Consider the following 17,813-nt stretch of genomic DNA (forward strand, 5'->3'; position numbering starts at 1 on the left):
CTGAAATGGACTTAGTGCTTAGTGTACCTATTATTCCCTTTTAACAGAAGTAGTAAACATTAGCAGCAGGGGTGGGATTCTACCAGTTCTCACCTATTCACTAGAACCGGTTGTTAACATTCTAAGCAGTTTGGAGAACCGGTTGTTGGAAGAAATTACTGGCCTAATCCTGTAAGGAAGGCAGGAAGGAAACATTCTGGTGTTGCTTACAGAAACTGCCTCTCTGTTAACCCTTATTACATTCTTGGCAGGACTAGACTTTTCTGGAACTTCTCTGGAGTTTTTCCCCCCTCCTTTGCTGGTACTTTGCTTGTGTGGAGTGACCATTTAAAGTTACAATGGCACTGAAAAAAGTGACTTATGACCATTTTTCACACTTACAACTGTTGCAGCATCCCCACAGTCATGAGAGGCCAGGCAAGGAGATGCATGCCTCGATGTGAGTGATATAGAGTTGAGCACGCCTAGCCAATAACATGACCACCAAGCCACGCCCACCAACTAAACCACGCCCACAGAACCGGTTGTTAGAAAATTGGAATCCCACCCCTGATTAGCAGTTATACATGGAAAAGGTGTAGGATTTAATAGCAGCAAAGAGCATGCCTGATTATTTTCTTTTCTTTTTCTAGCTGGAGAAATAGAGCCAATTGTATTTCTTGAACAGTCAAATGTAAGACAACGCAAAACTGAGGACATGTCCAGGAAATCTGAAGACCAGCAAGATGCTACCTTGGATGAACACAAAGTTCATGAAATTCCTCTTGAAGATGAAAGCACCCAGAGCACTGCAAGTTTGGGGAGGCAGACTATCCGAAAGCAGAGCAAGCTTGAGGACTGGACCAGCCAAGAAGACAACATGCAAAGTAGCAGCTCAGGATATCCCAATATGAAGAAACCACAAAACCCCCAAGATACTGCCAGTAGATGGTCAGGGCAAGGTAGAAGAAGACAAGAAAACCCAAGTTGGACCACAGAGAGGTACTCCTCAGGGATACCCAATCCAAAGTGCCACCGACCCTGGGACTGTTCCACCGAATGCCAAGACCCAGAAAGGTAAAAAAGATTGGAATGGAGGAAAACAGGTTAGGTGATATCCCTCCAGATTACTAGGGTGTATTTTCTGTTGAGCTCAATTTGTGCCATATTCTATTGGTAAAACAGAAGAATGAGAGTCGTGTGATTCTGTGGCACATATAATCATATACAGAGATGAATCAGAAGAACATTCACCTGAGTGTAGGGATTAACTGAGGGTATAGTGAGAAGGTTGCTCACACAGCATGCTAAGCTGTAAACATTGCTTAAAACCCTTGTGGCAGAGTTCACATAAGATGCTACATCAAAACAGAACAAATCACATTATCGGCTAACGTGATGTTTGAATCCAGAGAAAGTATTTAGAATTGTGTTCACAAGAGGAGCAGAGATGAAGAAAGACACATTTTATACCTTACAAAAGAACGTTAAGATTTAGACCTGGGATAATATAATCTCTCCACATAAAAAAACAGCTCTCTACCTTGTAGTAACAAGATACGGATAGTCCTTGACTTATGACCACAATTGAGCCCAAAATTTCCATTGCTGAGCAAAGCAGCTGTTAAATGAGCTTTGCCCCATTTTATGATCTTTTGGCTACACTTGTTAAGTGAATCGCTGTAGTTTTAAGTGAATTGTGCAGTTGTTAACTGAATCTGGCTTCCCCCATTGAATTTGCTTGTCGAAGGCTACAAATCATGATCACATGACCCTGAGTGCAACTGCCATAAATATATCCCAATTGCCAAGTCCCCAAATTTTGATAATGTCACCAAGGGGGTGCTGCAACAGTCATTAAGTGTGAAGACAGGCCATAAATCAAAAGTCTGTAGAGATTTTCAGTAATCCAGGTCATGGTTGTCCCAAAGGACAACCAAGAAGCTTCTTCAGCTCTGACAGGATAGTAGGAAATAGAAGGATTTATATTCCTTGCAGATAGCTGATAATCTGCATCCTCTATCTGCACCCTCTAAAAAGATGCAGTTGCCAGTTGTCTGCAAGGAATATAAATCCTTTCATTCCCCACTATCCGGTCAGAGATGAAGAAGCTTCTTGGATGAGAAGCAGAGGTGGGTATTCAGCAGGTTCTGACCAGTTCTGGAGAACCAATAGTGGAAATTTTTTAGTAGTTCGGAGAACCGGCAAATACCCCTTCTGACTGGAGATTTTACAGTATCCTTCCCCTGTCACACCCACCAAGCCACGCCCACAGAACCAGTAGTAAGATTTTTTGAATCCTACCACTGATGAGAAGCAAAATGTCTTCAAAAGAAAAAAACAAGGAAGTCCAATTGCCTCCTGAACAAACACCTTTGGGAGGCCATAAGTCACTTTTTTCACTGCCTTTCTAACTGTGAATAGTTACTGAATAGATACTTGCAAGCTGAGGATTACCTGCAATAGGCAGACATTCAATAGTTTCTGTCTTGCTTCTTTCCAACATTGCTCATCTCTTCTTGGAATCATTGTCCATCCTGCCTGCCTGCCTGCCTATTGTGCAGAATGCAATGTCAGGCAAATAAAAATAATCAGGGTAACTGAGAAAATGAGTGATGCATGATAAAAGCATCTTGCATTTATAAAGATCATTGTAATGGCTGTCTATATGAACTATTCTTCTGCATGAATTACTTTCCCTGGTACAAAGCAATGGACTTCATCCCCAAGCTTGGGAAATGCAGAGTGACACCTGTAACTCTAGCAAACTTCAGGCATGTGAATTGTAGTTGTTCAAGGAAGGCTCTGCAAACATCTTGGCAGCTTATCACTGCTCACTGACTTGAAAGGTATTTTGTAATTCTTTGTAGCCAACGTGAACAAACCAATGGGATTCAACAGCCTTAATCTCACAATAGGAACTCTTGTGAAAGTAATTATTTCGATGTAGCAGTTGAGTTGCATCAACCTGATCTGAATCCGTAGGTTTCTATGTACAGTCTGCTTGTCCTTGGCCAAACTGCTCTGCTGCTTACCTGCACTCTTCTTTCTTTAACAGACAAGCTTTGTTCAGGCTTTTGGTATCTGTACTAGAAAAAAAAAGTGCTATGGAGAACTTAAATTAATTTATAGGTAAGGTAGATCAAGCTTTCATTTATAAAGGGATTTTATTTATTTATTTATTTAGAAGATTTGTACGATTACCTGTCTGGGCTACAACTCTGGGCTGTTCACAACAGCAATATCATGTTTATACTTATATATATTATCAAATGCATGCTTGACAAAATAAATAAATAAAATAAATAAAAATAAAAACTGTAAAACATAATCATGAAATAATAAAATTGTCAAACAAAAGCAAAAATCCTGCATCTTACACTTTGGTTGCTTTGCAGCCAGTTCCAATTACCTAATTTCGTTCTATCTATTCTGTTCTGTTCTATTCTTGTGCCTAGAGTTTCAAAAAATGGTCTTGATGACCTTCTCTGAAGCTAAAAAGAATGGAGCATTCCATAAAGTAGGCGCAGCCATGGAAAAAGCACACTTTTGAAGTCCCATGAGGTGATAGAATTTCAGGGGATAAAATGCTTATTGGATATGGTAGGACAGGCAGATACTCTTAGGGAGAGGCAGTTCTGCAAATAAACAGGCCCTATGACATGTACAGTTTTAATGGTGATAACCAGCACTTTGAATTGCATCCAGAAGGAAACTGGAAGCTCGTGCAGCTTGGGCTATAGAGATATAACATGGGTAACCCTTGGAACACATAATACTGTGCACACAGCTGCATTCTGGACCAGAATGGATCATCTCGGTTGTCAATCTCATAAAAAATTAAACTTTTTTTAAAAAAATATTCAGAATATATGATCCATAAGCCTGGTTTACACAAATATATAAGATGCTTGTAGCAAATTACAGGTTGTGGCTGATCTGCTGTAATTAATGATTTTAGGAGAAAGGTAGCTTTCAAGTTATACATCAGCTCTCAATTTTATAAAGTAAATCTTGGACTCTGTCTGAAAACCCATAGAATGCACACCTGTGTAGTGAAATAAGAGTAGCATAAAAAAATTTCTATCAGAAATGAAAGAACTTGCAACTTCATGCAATATCTAACTAAACCAGCTACCTGTTTCTTATTAATAACCTGAATCTTGAAGAAATGTCCTCTGCTTTTTTGTTTCTGGACTTAATGTGGTAATTTAGCCATTTATCAGAACGGATGAAGAGATAGTATGCTCCGTTTGTTTTCCCAATTCAGACATATAAAAAATTGGCTCTGTGCCCCAGAGTTCAGTTCTCATATTTTAAAAGAACAGTTTTTTTTCATCCGGGACAGTGGGAGGAAAAGGAAGAGAGGTTGAGCGCATCTTTTGCACAGTGTATGTGCAAAAGGCCATGCCTGAGAGAGGGTCTATAATGCAGATACTGCTTGGCATATAAAACAGCAGATAGACTGACAAAAGGATCAAAATCATGAGTAGTTGGAGAAGATGGGAATTGTGAACTACCTCTTGTAAAGGATACTAGATTGGGGCAAGTTGCTTCAAGCTAGAAGTGAGTATGACTGGCTGGAAGCCCGAGCAAGGATACAATTGTCCTAAGAAGTTAGATTATGTTCCACTACATCAACATTTTATATTTTGATCCCAAACATGAAAGAAAATACTTTGATTAGTATCTGCAAATGACCACCTGAGTTTGTAAGAAAACCATGAGAAAAGTATGGCAGCAGATATTCTTGCTTGTGGCCCAAGAGGATGACATTCTTTAGAAAAAGAATGAGACACGTGTGGGTCAAAGGGGAAAATATGATTTTGAGTCTTCTCTGAAGTAGAAGTCTTTGTATGAAGTGTTGGGAAGCCCAAAAGGTATTAAGTCATGGCAGAAATTCCCAGACTCTGTTAGTAAAGTAAAGAAAGACAACATGATTATCCATCCGGTTCTTCCAGGGCACACTCTGCCTTGCAGGATCAGGATTAACATAAATGATAAAAAGAGTGGGACTCCTCTATAACTCTTTTGATTCTATGGGTTTTTGTTTTCTCCTAGTACAAACCCTTACGCTGACCTAGTGCACTGCTTACGTGCTGCCTGGATGACAGGAAAGACACATCCAAAAGAATATCGGATCCATCAACTGGAGGCCCTATGCCACTTTCTGGATGAAAGGCAGGCAGATATCCAGCGTGCCCTGTGTGAAGACCTACACAAGGTCAGTAAGCCTCCCATCCAGAGCCTCTGGCTGCTCAGAGGGAACATGCAGATGGACCTGTTTGCCATAATAGATAAGGCGCAGCTATTCCATTTTTCTCTTTGCTGGATTTCCCATGAAAAAGTTATGAACAGGAAACAATGTATGGGCCATGAGAGCTGAATTTAGCAAGGTGGCAAGCAGAAATTATCAGTCTACAGAAAATCGTTATGTAAACATAGTTGACCATTCTCCTAAAATGATTGAGTACAGCCAAATATATATTATCTCAGAAAAGTGGGCAGAAAAAGTCTAAACTTATCAAGACTTTGATTTCTTTGCATAGTGAATAATTTGACAATATATGGCTTCATTTGCAATTGAGTATGTCTGCAAGCCTTCTGCCTGATTAAGGGTTAAATATAGGTAGTCCTTGACTTACTATCAGCCTCACATTTCTGTGGGTAAGTGAGATATTTGTTAAGTGAATTTTGCCCCATTTCACGACCTTTTGATCCACATTTGTTAAGTGAATCACTGAAGGTGTTAAGTTGGTTCCATGTATTAAGTGAATTGGGCTTCCCCATTGACTTTGTTTGTCAGAAAGTTGCAAAAGCCAATCACATGACCTCAGGACACTGCAAATGTCATAAATACGAACCAGTTGCTAAGCATCTGAAGTTTGATCATGTGACTAAGGGGATGCCACAATGGTATTAAGTGTGAAAAATGGTCATAAGTCCCTTTTTTCAGGGCTGTTGTAAGTTTGAACGGTCACAAAATGAACTGCTATAAGATACTACCTCTATCTACCTCTTGTAAAGAGTACTGAACTAAGCTTAGTATCATGTCCTGGTGTAAAGCTCAAACATTCAATTTCTGGAATCAATTGGGATGATAGCATGATAAAGGAATATGTGCTGAATGGGACACAACTTTGCTCGATGAATTGCTTCACAGTTCACTTCTTATACTCAGTAGAGACATCACTGATGCACCTCATTTTGTCTTTCTCCTCCCCAGCCCTGCTTTGAAACTGAGTTCACAGAGGTTTTGTTGGTCAGAAATGAACTGGCCAATGCTCTTAACAACTTATGCTGCTGGATGAAGGATGAAAATGTGCACAAGAATCTAGTAAGAAGTTAAACAGAATGGGCGAAGAACAAATGGAAAGGAATGGTTCTATGTTGGACTGGGATGCAAATCTACAGGATGCATTATTTCATCAAACAGAAGATGGGCTTTCTACCTGTGTTCCTTTCAAAACAGGTGGATGCTCATCTTGGAAGACAAATCTCTAGCTATTGGGAGTTTTAATTTTCTGTCTTCCTTACCTGTTACCCTTCCCATGGTATTTGGGAATTACCAGACCTGTAATTTAATGTAACAGGTTGATATTATGTTATTGATATATACAGGTTCTGGGGCAACTTCCAAATGAGGGTTTTTAAGGCCATACTTTTTCTGCCATCAGAGGAACAAGTTCCTGCTGCTTTTTAAGGATAATTTCTGCACTCCAGTTTAAATTAGTTGAAGTCGCATTGCTTTAGAACAGACTTTTCCAATGTACTACCCTTCAAATAAATCAAATTATAATCTTCATATTTCAGTTAATCCTAGTTACCTATATCTATTGTTTGCTTTCTAGTCTGTATGATCAGCAATCTCATCAGTGCACAGTGCAAGAGAGATTAAAATGTTTTAAGTGTTATGTGTGAAATTATTCTTATGTTTTACGTGCATATTTAGGCAAATGTAGGAATGTAAAGCCAATGGCCTGATTTCAGAGTTCTTTGCAAGGTGTTGATTCAAGCTTTTAGTAGGAATAACAGCAGTTGCCAAACCTACTGTTAGAAGAGAGAGAAAAGGGGGTGCCACAAAGAAGAAAAGATCAGAATGAATCACCCACGTATAGAATAGAATAGAATAGAATAGAATAGAATAGAATAGAATAGAATAGAATAGAATAGAAAAGAAATTTTTTATTGGCCAAGTGTGATTAAACACACAAGGAATTTGTTTCTGGTGCATAAACTCTCAATGTACGTACAACAACAGTGATAGATCATTAACCTAGTCATGCTTGGATTTGCCCTAACCTGAATGGTTTCTTTGGCCCTATCTACAACTGATACAAGTTCCTTACAGCCATCATGGAGATTGACCTTCAATATAATTTTTAAAATCCCATATTTGATATAAAGTCAATGATATTGCTCCCTGATGTCCCCAGAGCCCTGTGGAATGTGTCATAAGATCAAACATTTTGGCCTTTCCCCTTGATTTTGGTATTAAATTTACATGTAGTTGAGTTGCAGTTGTTAGATGGGTTTGGGGAAAGTTGGAGGTTTAAAGCCTTGAAGCCTAATGGGGTCCTTCCATTCCTTAACCCTCTCCTCCAAATGTAAAAAAAATACATTCTTCACAATTCATAGGACTTCTAAAATTGATCATTATTTTGGACCCTCCCTTCCATGATATAGTAATGCATCTGTGTTTGTGTCAGTTTCCCAAGCTGCAACAAAATAAACACTCATAATCAATTAGCAGGGGGAGTTCTTTTTTATACCAGAAATACTTGGTGTAAATATTGAGATGGAATCTTACAGATATTAAACAAAGTATTAGCCAAACAAATCAAGCATACATGACTGAAAATGAAAACACTTTGGCACAGGTTTTCAAATGTCTGTGGTATTAAAGCCTTGCCTTAAAAAAAAAAAGACAAAGGAGAGGATAAACAATATTAACTCATATGCATTGCAATTATTATTTTGAAAGCAGGCATCAAATGGCTTTATATTTTGTAGCTCATCAAGCATTTCTACTCTTACAAAATAATCTATTAATTTCCTTTTCTACTTCACCCAATTGCTGTCATGGATTTTTCTGTTTGTTTGCTTTTATAGATGACACTGATGGATTGTGCCTTCATTCGCAAGGATCCATATGGTGTGGTGCTGATCATTGCACCCTATAACTATCCTATCCATTTTACTTTGATGCCCCTTGTGGGTGCCATTGCAGCTGGTGAGTAACAAGTTATATCTCCAATTCATTTTAGATATTACATCTCCTTTGTGTTCTTCCAAGAGTTACAGACATGTGATGGCTGTTTATCTGTTGCAACCTCAGTAAAGTATCTTCTCCCCATATTAGGGAATTGTGTGGTTCTCAAGCCTTCAGAATTAAGCAGCTGCACCGAAAGGCTCCTTGCAAAAGCATTGCCTTGTTATATGGATCCAGTGAGTTCATCATTTCCAATTTACTTTGTTAAGAAATCAGAATGAAACAGAGGGTTTTGGATTTGCCTTTTCCTCTGCCATTTGCCTTAATTTCCTAGACATTTTAACTGTAATTCCCCCTTCAAGAACAAAACAAAACAAAAAACACCCCTCTGGTTCTGAACTAATTTCAAACTGTTATGTATTTTTGGAAGCTGAGTCAGATTATTTACAACCATCCAGCTCATTTGAAATCCCCCATTCCCAAATTTTCTTTTGGATTGTGGTGGATGGTAAACTTCTGAGGGTGGTAAACTGACTATAGATTGTTATTTTAATGGAAACCCGTTTTGGGATAATTTGAGGAAGAATGAGGCTAGGAAATTACTATGAATGTAAGACAATTCCACTCTCATAGGAAGATTAGACAAAAATAAAAAAAGGAATCCTACCAGTCATCCCAGAACTATTTACAAGCCAGATTTGAAGTTCCGATGGTCAGGCACAGCTTCTTTTCCACCCCCATGCAGAAATTAATAATTGCATTTTTGGGTACTCCACAACTGGCCTGCATTTACAGTTGTTTGCAGCATCCGGCAGTTGCATGTTAGGAATTTATGGTTTTTCTTGCTGAAAATCTGTGTTTTCTGACAAAAAACACCCATTGCAGACGATGTATTCACTTAATAGCCACTGAATTTGCTTAATGACTGCTGTAATTAAAGGTCATGAAATCAGACATAATCATGTGATCATGTACTTAATCAGCACCACTTACAAATATAATTCCAGGCTCAATAACATTCATAAGTTGAGGACAACCTGTATTACCATACACCAAAAGCAAACATCTCATTTTAAAATTAAAATGTTTAAGAAAAATCTTAGTTATTTTCAATTTACTGCATCATTTCTGTGTTCCAAATTGCCCACAAGAGGCTTTTTTGACCTGCAGTGTTTCAGGGACAGAAAACTCCACCTGTGTGATGTGGAGGCTAGTTTGATTGAATATGAACTTTTCTATTTTATAGCAAACCTTTGCTGTGGTGACAGCTGATCCTGAAGAAACCGAAAAATTACTGGAAAATAAATTTGATTATATCTTCTATACAGGTAATTTTCTCTTCTTGAATATCCTTTTCATGTTCTTTTAGTTATATTTAAAAATATTCATCATTAATGTCTGCACAAAACAGTGTAGTAAGCAATATTCATTGCTTTTTGGGGCATTCCACAACTGCCCTGCATTTACAGTTGTTTGCACCATCCTTGAAACTGAAAGCTTGAGATAATTTCTCTAAAATCATGGTTTAGTATCCTGCCCCCATGGGCAGTAAAATTTATCTCTGCAGTTCATTGCCTTTCTAGAAAGCACTGCATATTGAGCAATTTGCTCTGATTCTTGGTTAAGTAGCTTTATCTGTCTATCTGAGTTAATGGCAATTAGGCCAGGAAAACTGTTGCATGTGGGATTTATAACTTTGCCTGTCAACAGCTTCCAGATTGTAGATCTTGCCCACAACTGGTAGAAAAGATGAGTAGTCATACTGTAAGTAGGAAAAAGCCTATGCTTGATGCAGAACTTCAGCTATTGGAAATAATGAAAAGGATCAGTTTTGGTTTCTTCCCCGCACAATGAATGTACTTCATTTCAACCCACATAAATTTTCTCAGATTTTCTGCTTTTCTCTTTCACTGCCAGAACAGCTCTAGGTTCCCTTACAATACTTAACAGGAATTTGACAACAGTTTGACATGGGATTTTAATGGACGATCCTTAATACATTCTAGCTCTAAACTGATACTTTTCAGTAACTTAAATGAGGAAGTTGAAAGAAGAATTATCAATTTTGCAGACAAAACAAAATTGGATGAAATAAAATGTAGGAAACACTGAAATCAGTTGTTTTGCCAACTATTAATGAATTTAAACAACAACAACAAATCTGTGTGGAGTTTTGCAGATCTGTATGGAAGAATGTTAGAGGGAAATAAAACAACACAGATGGTTTTTGAGCTCAGAATTGTGAACTCTGGTACTGGATGGGAGTTATGCTGTATCTCTCTCTTGATCTAAATTTTGCCATATCTCTATAGGGAATAACCATGTAGCAAAGATCGTCATGACCGCTGCAGCAAAACATCTCACACCATTGACTCTAGAGCTGGGGGGGAAATGTCCCTGTTATGTGGATAGGTGCTGCAATTTCCAGAATGTAGCCAACCGAATTGTATGGGGAAAATGCGTCAATGCTGGACAGACATGCATCGCACCAGATTATGTGATCTGTACAGTTGAAGTACAAGAAAAGTTGTTGCCTTGCCTGCGCCAAGCTATCTGTGAATTTTTTGGCCATGAACCCAAGGAATCACCTGATTTTGGCCGCATGGTCAATGACGCGCATTTCCAGCGTGCCCGAGCTTTGCTGGAAAGTGGCCGGGTGGCCATTGGTGGAGAGACCGATGAGAGTGAGCGTTATATTGGTGAGTACACAACTTAGGACTGGAGGAAGATTAGATTTGGAGTTTGGGAAAGACAGGAAGACATGTTGTGATTATAAGAAGTCCTTATTTATCAACCATTCAAAATTACAAAGGACCTCCCCAAAATACTTACAACCTGTGGTGACATGATTGCCTTTTGAGCACCTGACAACCAGCCTGCAGTACCCTGTGTTGATGTGATCACCATGTGTGCCCCCCACCCCCGAAACTAGCATTTACTTCTGGCAAAAAACACAACTGCAAACTATGTTTGCTTAACACAATTGCTAAGTTTGCTTAACAATCTTTACGTTCACAATTATCATTGCAAAAAAAGTAGTCTGTAAAATTGAGTCTGTCAATTTATGACTTGCTCAATGACAGGCACAATTTACAACTATAACTCTGAGGTCAATTTCTATCATAAGTCAAGGACTAACTGTACTACTTATCTATGTACGTTGGATAAAATCTGTGTGGTCACTAGGAGTTGAAAAGGATGGTGGCATAGAATCAATCAATCTTATTAAGAAGTGTATTATCAGAGATTTAAGGCTTAGATCACCCTTCCAAGTTGGTTTTTACAGAATATATTGAACTTTAGTTGTCATTGGCCACACAGGGTAATTTTGAAAGTTGAAGTTTAATGAGCTGGCAAGTGAGAAACTGGGAAAATCTGTTTTAAATAAAGCAAGAAGACAGACATGTTTTGGGGGGTTGCGTATTGGAAATGTAGTCATGGAGAAAGCTAAAACTCTAGTTAAGTTGGACAATAAAGTTATAATACATAAAAGAAACAGATCTTTATGTGATTTTTTGCCCATTACAGCTCCCACAGTGCTGGTGGATGTGAAAGAGTGCGATCCAGTCATGCAGGAGGAAATTTTTGCACCCATCCTGCCAATATTCATTGTGAGAGATATGGAAGAAGCCATAGATTTCATCAATTGCAGAGAACGTCCACTAGCTGTGTATGCCTTCTCCTCTGACTCCAAGGTATACTGTTTAGGTACAGCATACTGTATGTGGGAGAAGCTGGATTCCCATAACCCCATCCATGGTGGCCAAAAGGGAAGACTTGCACTATTTTCAAAATATGTTTATGTGGTAAACCGTGATGAACCAACATGGTAGCAATTCTTTGCCCACTGGTAATACAGTCTGGATGATCCAATTCTACCCTTGATTATTTACTAATAAGGCAATGTTAAAAAATAATTGGCTCATCTACACATCCATAATGCAAATCACAGTACCATTTTAAAGATTATATTGTAAAAAAATAGCCTCCTTCTCACCACCAGTCCATTGCTGAAGAGGTAACAATTTCTCTATGCTGTTCTGGTATAGATAGTAATGTTTTCCCTTCTACTGTACCATAAGAGCTCCTGTGCAGACATTCTGGGGCACATGGAATCCTTTGGAGGTTTGCAATCTTCTAGATTCCAGTTGCACTGGATTCCTGAAGAAAAGCCCTTTCTTTCTTTGTCCCTGGACATCCCCCAGCCTTTTGGAGGTAATTTCAACTATTTATCAGAGCTAATGGGGAGATTCTCCCCATTCCCCTCTCCTCAGAATTTGGCACTGATATTTTTGCTCTATACTTCAGGAGTCTCCTATGCATTTTAAAAGCACAGTCTTTCTCTTTATCTGGGAACAGAGACGTTGAGAGAAACTCCTGAGTTTATGATGTAAACGCCTTGGTTGAGAGTAGAATGGGATGACTCACAGTGGCCAGGTTGGCACATGATAGGTGGTTATGGATGGGTGATCATGACCAGATCAGAGTGGTTGACTTGGCCCAGGTGTGTGGGTACGACCCTCTCAGTGTAGAACAAAGCGGTCGGCGCAAACAAGTTGGCATGGATGACTTGGTGAGGATGACTCATCATTGCTTAGGTGGGTGCAGATGGGTGGCATGACCCAACTGGCATGGAACAAGTTTCCCCAGGAAACTGCATGTGGAGACAACCAGGTGTCCCACCAGAAGAAACATCAGCCCCTAACATGCACTGGAATTTGGCAGTGGTCAATCCAGTGGCCCCAAGAACAACTTTCCCATTTGCCTTCTTCCTTCTCCTCCTCCTCCTCCTCTGGCCAGGCCTGGCCTGGCCCCCCCTTGCCTCACCTGCCTGGCTGCTCCTAAGGGATGCATCAAGGAAGCTGTCTAGAGGTCCCTTGTTGGCTCAAGCCCTCAACAAACACTTGCCTAGTTGCCTAGGGTTCTTCTCCACTTGGCAGATCAGCATGCCATAGTTCTTTCTGCAACTCTCCAAGGAAAAGAAGAGAGAAGCCCACCACAATCCCTTTCCATTTCTTACCAGCAAGCAAGCGGGTGGTTGCTGAGGGCTTGGGACTATGCTAGCTGGCTGGCTGTGGGTGGGTGGGGGAACCTTACATGATGCATTCCTTCAGCAGTAGCCAGGCTGGCAAGGCGGGCCAGGTTCAGCCAGAGAAGGAAGAAGAGGATAATGGGGAAATTGTTCTCAGGGGCTGCAGATTGACCACTACAGTACTCTAGTGCACATTATGGATTGATGTTTCTTCTGGTGAGGCACTAAGTTGTCCTCACACCCAGTTGGCTGTGGAAACTTGTTCTATGCCAACCAGGTTTTGCCCACCCATCTATGCCCACCCGGCCCATTCATTTGTGTCCGCCATGGGTCATCTGTACCAAGTCATCCATGCCAACCTGGACATGCACACTCTGTGCTGACCCACCATGCCCACCCATCTGTGCCCATCTGGTCGCGCCCATCCACCTACCCATGCCGATCTGGCTGTGGTGAGTTGTCCTAGACTCGAGTGAGAGCATCGATTGTGTTAACCAAACTTGTGATTTTTATTTCCATGCCTCACTCTTGGCTCTGTATTAGCACATGGAATTAGAAATCAGGGTGGATGACTCTAAAACAGGTCATGTGCATTTTCAATCTCTTGATTTATTTTTTTTTACTAAGATTCATAAAAGATTATTTTTGCCTTTCAATTTACTTTTAGGAAATGCCTAATACATCTACAATATTAGTCATTTTGTGAGTGTGTCTGCGATACATTTTCAAATTCAAAATGTTTGTAGTGGCCCAAAGGTTAAAGACCCTTGTTTGTATCGTGACCCTTATTATTATAGACCTGGGACCTGATGGAACTCGTGTTTGTAAGATTAAGGATGGGACGCCTAATACTCTTCTATTCTTTTTTTCTTCATAGGTTGTGAACCAGGTACTGGATCACACTAGCAGTGGTGGCTTTTGCGGTAATGATATTGGCATCCATGCAACATCGATTGCCCTACCATATGGTGGCATAGGTAAGATTAGCCTTTTATCTTCTAAACTGTTTCCATTTCCCACCCTGCAGCCTTATCCTTACCTTTCAACATGAAAAGATCTCCCACTTGATCTTTTTCATTCAAAGACATTAAGAGTCCATTTTTTTTACTATGTCCAACATATTTGCAGATTAAATCAAATGTGACCAAATAATAAATATCCCACTGTACATAAGCTACGTGGTCATTTATAAATAAAGGAGATGGCTGGAAATGTGGACTACATTATACTGCTAAATGGGAATAAAAAGAGAGGGCTTGCATTTTTTATTTTGTAAGTAGTACTACTAACAAGATCAAAAATATTCAACGGAATTAAGTAGTTCCGGTTCTGGTCACACATTATACCAGAGGTGGTATTCAGCAGGTTCTGACCAGTTCTGGAGAACTGGAAGCGGAAATTTTGAGTAATTTGGAGAACCGGCAAATACCACCTCTGACTGGTCCTGCCCCCATCTATTCTCTGCCTCACGAGTCCCAGCTCATTGGCTGGGTCTTCTTTTGTTGCCCTGCACAGGAGAACAGAGCTGGAAAGAAGGTTAGCGGTGTGGGGGGGGAATGGAGATTTTGCAGTATCCTTGCCCTGCCATGCCCACCAAGCCATTACCACCGAGCCATGCCCACAGAATTGGTAGTAAAAAATGTTGAATCCTACCAATGCACTATACTAAATATAGGTTAATATTCTGTATAAATCAATATTGCATTTTGGCTACAAAACATGGTTGAACTGATGTGCATCTTTAACTTCTGTTTAATTTTTAGATATGATAGATAGATATCATGATAGATAGATATCAAAAAAAGCAGTAGTTTAATTTTATTGTAGATTAAGGCAGCTGTAGTTCAATGATCATGAAACCTAGCAGGCTACCAAATTATTATCTAATCAAGCTTTGCTTGTCTCTACTGAATTCTCTTCTTTAGTCTCTTCTTTAAAAATATCCATTTGAATATGAAACCTTTTATAGTTAAGTACTATGGGGAAAAACCTTTTTAAGGACAGATATTTCCAGCCTGATGAAAAAGAATAACTAGATTTGATCTGAATTTTTCCTTTTTAATATTGCAGGACACAGTGGCTTTGGCCAATACCATGGCAAATTTTCTTTCGATACGTTTACTCACTTACGTGGCTGTCTTTTGCGCTGCATGGGCTTGGAGCTAATGAACAAAATGCGCTATCCTCCGTACAGCAATAAGAAATTGAGAGCAATAGTTTGTGCTATGGAGATCAGGCGCCACTGGTTGTGAAATTAGCCTGTGAGGCCTTGAATCACATCACCTGCATTCTTAAAGAACTTCAATCAAGAATTTTGGTGTAGTTGAGATTCCCTCCTGCCTTTATTAGCTCGTCCTAGAATTTTGCCTCATCACCTTCAAAGATCCTTCAAAGGCGCTCTCTGTTTGACAAACCTTATTTTCACCATCTTTGCATCTTATGACTTTTCTTTATCTTGTATCAGCTTCTATAAATTCAACATTTAGTAGTCGTTAGAAAACTTAGGGACACTCTCCAATTCTCTTTGCCCAGTTTTGGGTACAGAACATATCTTCATTTCCAGCAAGGACTCATTATACAATTAATTAATGTTTCTGGGTAAACTTTCATCTTGATTTTAACACTTAAAGCCAATTCTGCTTCAAAGTTTATAAGCATTAGATTCTTTGCTAAAAACACAAGTACGGTGAAGTAATGATTCTGATTAATATATTTGTACAATAAGAATAGCAACATAAATGGTCTTTGTGAAATAATCAAATTATTTCTTTGTGAATATTTAAATATTTGATCCATTAAACAATTTAATTTTCAAAGAAATTCAAAGCTAAGCTAATGCCAGTTGTTATACATAAATATATTCTGTCAACAATGCATTTTCTACAGTATATTTGGATGCTCTAGATATGCCCTCATTAATTATATTTCTTTCAATACATTTCTCTACAGTTATAGTTCAGATTCATTATTCCATCAGTGTTTCAGTTATTATTCCATTATTCCATTCGTTATTCCATTCATTATTCCATTATTCCACTACCCAGCACAAAGCATAATAATTTAGAACTATATTATGTCCTATCAAACTCAGAGACTTATTTTTATGTAAATCTCCTAATTGCAAACTTGCTGGAATTTCCTGCAACCTTGAATTTTCATGTAAATGTTTTGCTTCTGCAATAAATATCTTGCATTAAAACTTGAAAATAGATGTCTAATTATTTAACAATGCTCTCAATTGACATAGTGTGTTACTTAATAAAATTAACCAACAATTAATTTCTAAACCAGGAGCTTTTGATTGAAATATAGATATTGGTGAACAAAGGCAACAGAAAGAAGTAAATAAATACTCAAGTGAATGTGTAAGCAATTTACTACAATAAAAATAAACAGCACCTTGGCATTCTAAAGGAAGTAATAACTTACTAGACAGTAGCAGGTAAATCACAGCCAGTCAGTGTTGTGTTTCTTGAATGGGTACAAGAGGTTTTCAGAGAGTAATAGAACAGATTACTGAATCATTGATTAATAGTGATTGACCACGATGCATCCTCTTTTTTGCAAAACATTTGTACAGTGTTTCCAACCTCTGCAAGTTTAAGCTGGGCATTTCAGCTCCAAAAAATTCTTCTAGTCAGTATGCTATCTGGAGAAATTCTGAGAGTTGAAGTCCACCCAACATGAGGTTGAGAAACACTGCATTAATAGAATGAAGAAGTCATAACATAAGACTTCTATAGGAACAGTATCTCCATCCAGATTGCATTTACTGAGGGGGTGGGGACTAGAATATTGGGGAAGATATTACAATACAATTAAACCACAGCTTGGCTTAAGACAAAAGAGTGCCTCAGAAATGTAAATTTATAGAAGGAAAAAAGAGCATAAAAATGATTTGAAAATGTAAAAGGACTAAATTAGATGGAAGTCTTGTTTGGATATGAGCAAAGTATCCAAAACCAATGCCAGGTAACACATAATATAAATACTACTTCTGTCAACTTAGATAACCTCATTTCATAGTTAGATAATATTTTAGCTTTCTAAATCAATATAGCACCTTTTATTCAAGCTATTATAGGTTGTTGGTTTATTTTTTATACATATCTAAAGCTTTTACACATTGTGACATGAGTTTCAATTATATTTTTTCTGTATCTTGTACAGAGGTGGATTCATAAACTGTACAGATGCAGAGAGATCACTCAACAAGACGTCCATAACAAAGAACATTTATTGGTTCATCAGGTATCTTCATTACTCACGTTTGTGACAAAGTTCTTCTTTAATGACCAATCCCTTTGTAAATCTGCCTTGTAGGTGAAAGATGGTTATCTCCTAACCCATCTCACAGCAGTAGAAAAGCTGCTATCAGTTCATGAGTGCAGGCAAGAATGGAGGGAAGCCTCCCCCAACCCCTTGAGGGTCAATTTAGTGACCAATCAGGATTACAGATGTGGCCACGTGACATAAACTACATTTCCCAGGATACCTTTAACTACATTTATCATGATGCATTCCCTATAGGGGACAGCTCATAATTCCTAAGTAACTATCCAATTCCCATAGACTGGCTGGGGCAGCACA

General features: G+C 38.8%; 1 protein-coding gene across 1 annotated transcript; it reads left to right on the forward strand.

Annotated features, from left to right (window-relative positions):
- Window positions 1-331: 331 nt before the first annotated feature.
- Window positions 332-15,895, forward strand: LOC113441089 (aldehyde dehydrogenase family 3 member B1-like). Its single transcript, XM_026707888.2, has 10 exons — window positions 332-1,056; window positions 5,041-5,203; window positions 6,206-6,316; window positions 8,092-8,212; window positions 8,342-8,427; window positions 9,438-9,519; window positions 10,504-10,890; window positions 11,720-11,886; window positions 14,101-14,200; window positions 15,294-15,895. Exons 1-10 carry the CDS (start codon window positions 698-700, stop codon window positions 15,473-15,475), a joined length of 1,758 nt encoding a protein of 585 aa, XP_026563673.1. The 5' UTR covers window positions 332-697; the 3' UTR covers window positions 15,476-15,895.
- The last annotated feature ends 1,918 nt before the right edge of the window (window positions 15,896-17,813 follow it).

The sequence above is a fragment of the Pseudonaja textilis genome, chromosome 1 (assembly GCF_049901715.1).
Source record: "Pseudonaja textilis isolate UNSWEBS1 chromosome 1, rPseTex1.2, whole genome shotgun sequence".
Taxonomy (NCBI): domain Eukaryota; kingdom Metazoa; phylum Chordata; class Lepidosauria; order Squamata; family Elapidae; genus Pseudonaja; species Pseudonaja textilis.

What these genes read in the sequence shown, in the direction of transcription:
- LOC113441089 (XM_026707888.2), top strand. Translation starts at nt 698, where the DNA reads ATGTCCAGGAAATCTGAAGACCAGCAAGATGCTACCTTGGATGAACAC. An exon ending in TGATTATATCTTCTATACAG is followed by an intron (nt 9,520 to 10,503) that starts GTAATTTTCTCT and finishes ATATCTCTATAG; the next exon opens with GGAATAACCATGTAGCAAAG. An exon ending in CCTTCTCCTCTGACTCCAAG is followed by an intron (nt 11,887 to 14,100) that starts GTATACTGTTTA and finishes TTTTCTTCATAG; the next exon opens with GTTGTGAACCAGGTACTGGA.